Below are 4,332 nucleotides of genomic sequence, written 5' to 3'. Positions count from 1 at the left end.
CTGTCCCGCCAAAAGCGGGAAGTCTGGTCATCTTACCTTTAGGGTTGCTATGAATCAGAATCCACTCCGTGGCAGGTAGTGTGTTTTGTTTTTGATGAATGACACTTTTGAGCGTATGCACATCAATTTACCCATTATCAATTTACCCCACTTAATGTGGTTACAAAATCCAATTTAACCAACAAGGTCTGGACCTTTTTTTTTTTTTAAATCTATATTTCCTTCAAACCTTCAGGCCAATTCCAGCTTTAAAGCACACTAAGAAGCTTCGGAGAGCATGTGCCTGTACTCTCAGGAGTCAAAAGAAGCCAACTCAATGCACTCATTCTGCCAGTTAGGAGGCACAAGCTGGCATGACCAAGCCCAAGAAGTAGAGCAGTAGATTACAACAGGATGGGAAGGGGGAAAAGGTCTCCAGAGACAAGGAAGAAAACCTTGAAGGTATAGTAATAACATGCACTGCCATCAAGTTGACTCCAACTCAGAGTACCTTAAAGACAAAAGCAGAAATGCTCACTTGGGTTTGAAACGTTCAATCTTTATGTGATGGGGGCGGGGGAAAAAACAACAGCACAGGAACTGCACAAAAAGGGAGAGGTAACTATAGAAGTAACAGAGCAGACTGGTCACCTAACCCTTCCGTTAGCTACAAAACAAGACCCATTTTCACCCCTGTTGGCTTTGTTCTACTATACTGTGTAGCTGCTACTACAATAGTGAGCCACTGCTCACTATTCAGTACTTCCACAATGCTGAGACCCTGGTTTTGTTTTGTTTGGTTGTTTGTTTTTAAGGTCAATGAATAACACTTTTCAGAAAAACAATATTGATAAGAATGTTGATAACAAGAATAATGCACTAATTGTGGAGAACTAGGGCTGGCAAGCCAAACCCAGTCAGCTGCCCATTTTTATACTATCCACAGCTAAGAATGGTCTTATATTTTTTAATGGTTGAAAAACATCAAAAGACGACTTCGTGACATGTAAATATTCTGGTGGAGCTTCCAAAAGTTTGTGGGAAAATTCGATTATCTTTTCATTCCATTTTCCCACAAATTTTCCGAAGCCCCCTTGCATTGTATGAAATTCAAATTTCAGTATACATAAATAATATTTTCTAAGACGGCCACGCCACGGCCACTGGTGGATGTGCTCTATGCGGCTGTTTTGCCCGGCAGTGGCCGAGCTAAGGCGATTACAAAGTACTTACTAGCTGGCCCTTTACCTGGAATCCTGGAGACACTGGATAAATGGTGAGGTGGTTTAAAGCCACCAACCACTCCAGGAATGCAAAATGTGGCAACCTACTTCCGACAGATTTATGGCCTTCAAAACTCAAAGCAAGAGCAAAAAAGAAAGCCCTATGGGAGAGTGCTACTCTGTCCTACAGGATCACTGAGGCAACGGTTGTGGCTTTTACAGAAGTTTGCCTACTCCTATACCAAACTGGATAACTATATTTTCAGTTGTGTTAGCTGTCAAGAACTTTTACATTTCTGTTGGAGTTTTTCTTCTTAAGGCCATGCTCCTCCTCCTCATACAGCCTACAGAGAGTATAAGAACAGACTTTCAAGTTCAAGTGAGCCACAAAAAATAAAATCGAGACTTCAAAGATCTTGTCCAATATGTTTGTTACTAAAACATCCATCCAATCATATTTCATTTCTAAACCACCAAAAACAGACACCTTACTAGTGTCTCTGAACAAAGACAATTCTGTTATCTCAGTCGATACTGGCATAGGAAGGGCCACTATCACAGGCTGCAAAATTCCAACCTGGTTTGCTATATTTGGTTTGGGTGGCCAATCTCAAGGTCAGGGGTGCACACACTCCAGCTCTGTCTTACAGGGTCATTATAAATCAGAACAGACTCAGTGGCTTAAGTAAATATGGTTTATATGCTGCTTAACCGTTGTAGTTTACAAGGTTTGGGCCCAGAACACAAGACAGGATGTGAGCAACTGACTTCATAATCTATCTACTCAGTTCACGTCCATAAAAGCAAAGGTTCTAAAGAGTGAAACATTGTTGATTTTAAGTAACCACATCAGTGTTATTCAGAAAAAGATACTCCTAATCCAGATGTTTTTTAAAAGTTAAAAAGAGGTTACATAATTTGAGAGCAACACCTTTGACACTTGTTCACATCTTCAGAATGTTCTTGGCTTAATAATTATATAAGAAAATCCACCTGAACGTTAACCTGAAGACACCAAATCCAATCATTAAGGTAAGGTTAGACATCACTACAGCAATGAAAACACGCTGACATACACCAGTGTTGGCAGGAAGCTAAAAGGACCCAGTGAGCAAATGCTGGGAGTTGCTTAAGAAAGGTTTGGCTAGAAAAATAAAAGTGAAGACTGGTTTTAAAAGCACATTAAATTAATGAAAAGGCTGCTCTGACCAGAGAATGTCAGAACAGGCAGCTACTCTGTTCTCCTCACCGTCGAAGAATTTCTGTACAAAAGGAAAAGCGAGGTAACAGCGAAACAACAGTTGCACCTGTAAACGCTTCTGTTGAGGATTTTGTTGAGGGAGGGAGAAGCGGAGAAAGGCAGACCCACCCTTCTGTGGGAAAATAAGGACCTGTCGGACTACCATAAGGAAACGTTTTTAATCAAGTCCGTCAGGGGAAAATGAACCAGATGAAAAGAAACCCTTCACTGGCAGCTGGTGGCTTCGGCCACAGAAATAGCTCGCGCCGCCGGTGATCACAGCGCCGCAGAGAGACCGTTATTAAATTATGTGGTAGGTGATCAAATGAAAGCCCCCGGCTCCGCTCCGCTCCGCTCCGGTTCAGACGAGCGCGGGGGGGGGGGAAGTCAGTGCAAGCGAGAAATGCAAACTCATCTTGACCTGACCGCAGGGGACAGTGGTGGGGACGTTCCCCTAAGAGCGTGAAGCATCTGTCACTCCCAAACGTGTCCGGCCACACCCTTCCGAGAAAGCGTCCGCAAAACTTTCGTTCGGGCGGGGAAACCGAGGCACAGGTGACTTACACTGACGGGTCGAAGGGACCCCGCACCAGCCATGGGCTCTCAGGACCGGCGGGTCCCGGAGCCGCGGCTGGAGTGGCGGGGGTCCCCCGGGCGGCAGGAGGCGGCCCGGGAAAGCCGGTCCACAGGATCCGGAACCACCTCCCCTCCCCCTCTCTGCGCCCGCCCCGCCGGGGCCGCCGCCCGGTACCTCTCGATGACTGAGGCCACCAGCTGCGGCAGCTCCTTCATCTCGAAGGCGGAATAGGACGCGGACAGCAGGGGCCGAACCGCCACCTCCCAGCCCGGGGCCGAGTCCGCCCCCTCTGCCGGGGCCCCGAGCGTCGGCACCGCCGCCGCAGTCGTCTCCTCGCCGCCACTCGTCGCCATCTTTCGTCGTACTACTGCGGCTCCCTCCGGGGGCTTGCCACCGGGCTCAGGACCGCCTCCCGGGGAGGGGCGGAAGTGACGTCACCCGTCGCGTCAGGCGGCGCGACGCAGTCGCTTCCCAAACGTACTCAGCGCCCCGCCCGCGAGAAACCCAGCGGGCGGGCAGAGCGCTGGGCTCCGCGCCTGCGCGCCGGCCGCCGTCGGGGAGACGGGAAGCGTGAGTGGGGCTTTGTACGCGAAAGGTGAGTCTGGGGGCTGCTGTCGGTCGGCAAATCCTGGGCGTCGGGGCCGCTGAGGACGGGAAGCGGAGGGCGAAAGCGAATCGCCACCTCACTGGTTTCACAAATGCCTGACAGAACCGTAGGCCACCTTACAAAGCCTTCTTTCTCCTCACGCCCTCTGGCTGTTGTTTGAATCACCATTTTCTTTCTTCCCGTGCAGAGCCCTCATACGCCTTGATTACCCTCAGGGATGTTACTGTGTTCACTCCAGTGGATTCTTACTCCTGTTGGTGGTAGGTGCCACCAAGTAGGTCGGTCGTGACTCTGGACAACAGAACCGAAAACCCTGCCTTGGGCCCGCGACCGTCCTTACAAAAGTAGCTTTTGGAGCCAGTGTGTGCAATCCATCTCGCTGAAGGTCGTCCTCTTTCCCCCTGACCCTTTGCTCACTTTACCCAGCATGATAGCCTTCTCCAGGGGCTGGTCCTTCCTGATAACACGTCCAAAGTGAGACAGACGTGCTGCTTCTCTGGCTGCCTCTTCAAGACAGATCGTTCGCCCTTCTTTCCCGCGTCTGTCCGGCTGCTGAGCATACCATGGCATGGATCGGGTGCACCGTGTGCCTCAAAGTGACAGCTTTGCCTTTCAACACCATAAGGAAGATCTCTATGTCAGAGTACTCCAGTGCATACAAAAAAGGTCATTCGATTTCTTGACTGCTGTTTCCATGGGCACTGAT

General features: G+C 49.2%; 1 protein-coding gene across 1 annotated transcript in view; it reads right to left on the bottom strand.

Annotated features, from left to right (window-relative positions):
• UBR4 (ubiquitin protein ligase E3 component n-recognin 4) overlaps positions 1–3,372 on the bottom strand; it is a 130,221-nt gene extending 126,849 nt beyond the window's left edge. The window contains exon 1 of the mRNA XM_004705144.2: positions 3,194–3,372. Within this exon, the coding sequence (XP_004705201.1) occupies positions 3,194–3,372 (179 nt within the window). The remainder of the gene's footprint in view (positions 1–3,193) is intronic.
• Between the last annotated feature and the right edge of the window lie 960 nt (positions 3,373–4,332).

This window comes from Echinops telfairi, unplaced genomic scaffold (assembly GCF_000313985.2).
Source record: "Echinops telfairi isolate 266 unplaced genomic scaffold, ASM31398v2 ScPeMD7_7457;HRSCAF=8495, whole genome shotgun sequence".
Lineage (NCBI taxonomy): Eukaryota > Metazoa > Chordata > Mammalia > Afrosoricida > Tenrecidae > Echinops > Echinops telfairi.
The sequence above is the reverse complement of the archived record's forward strand: the minus strand, read 5'-3'. Positions and strand labels throughout refer to the sequence as shown.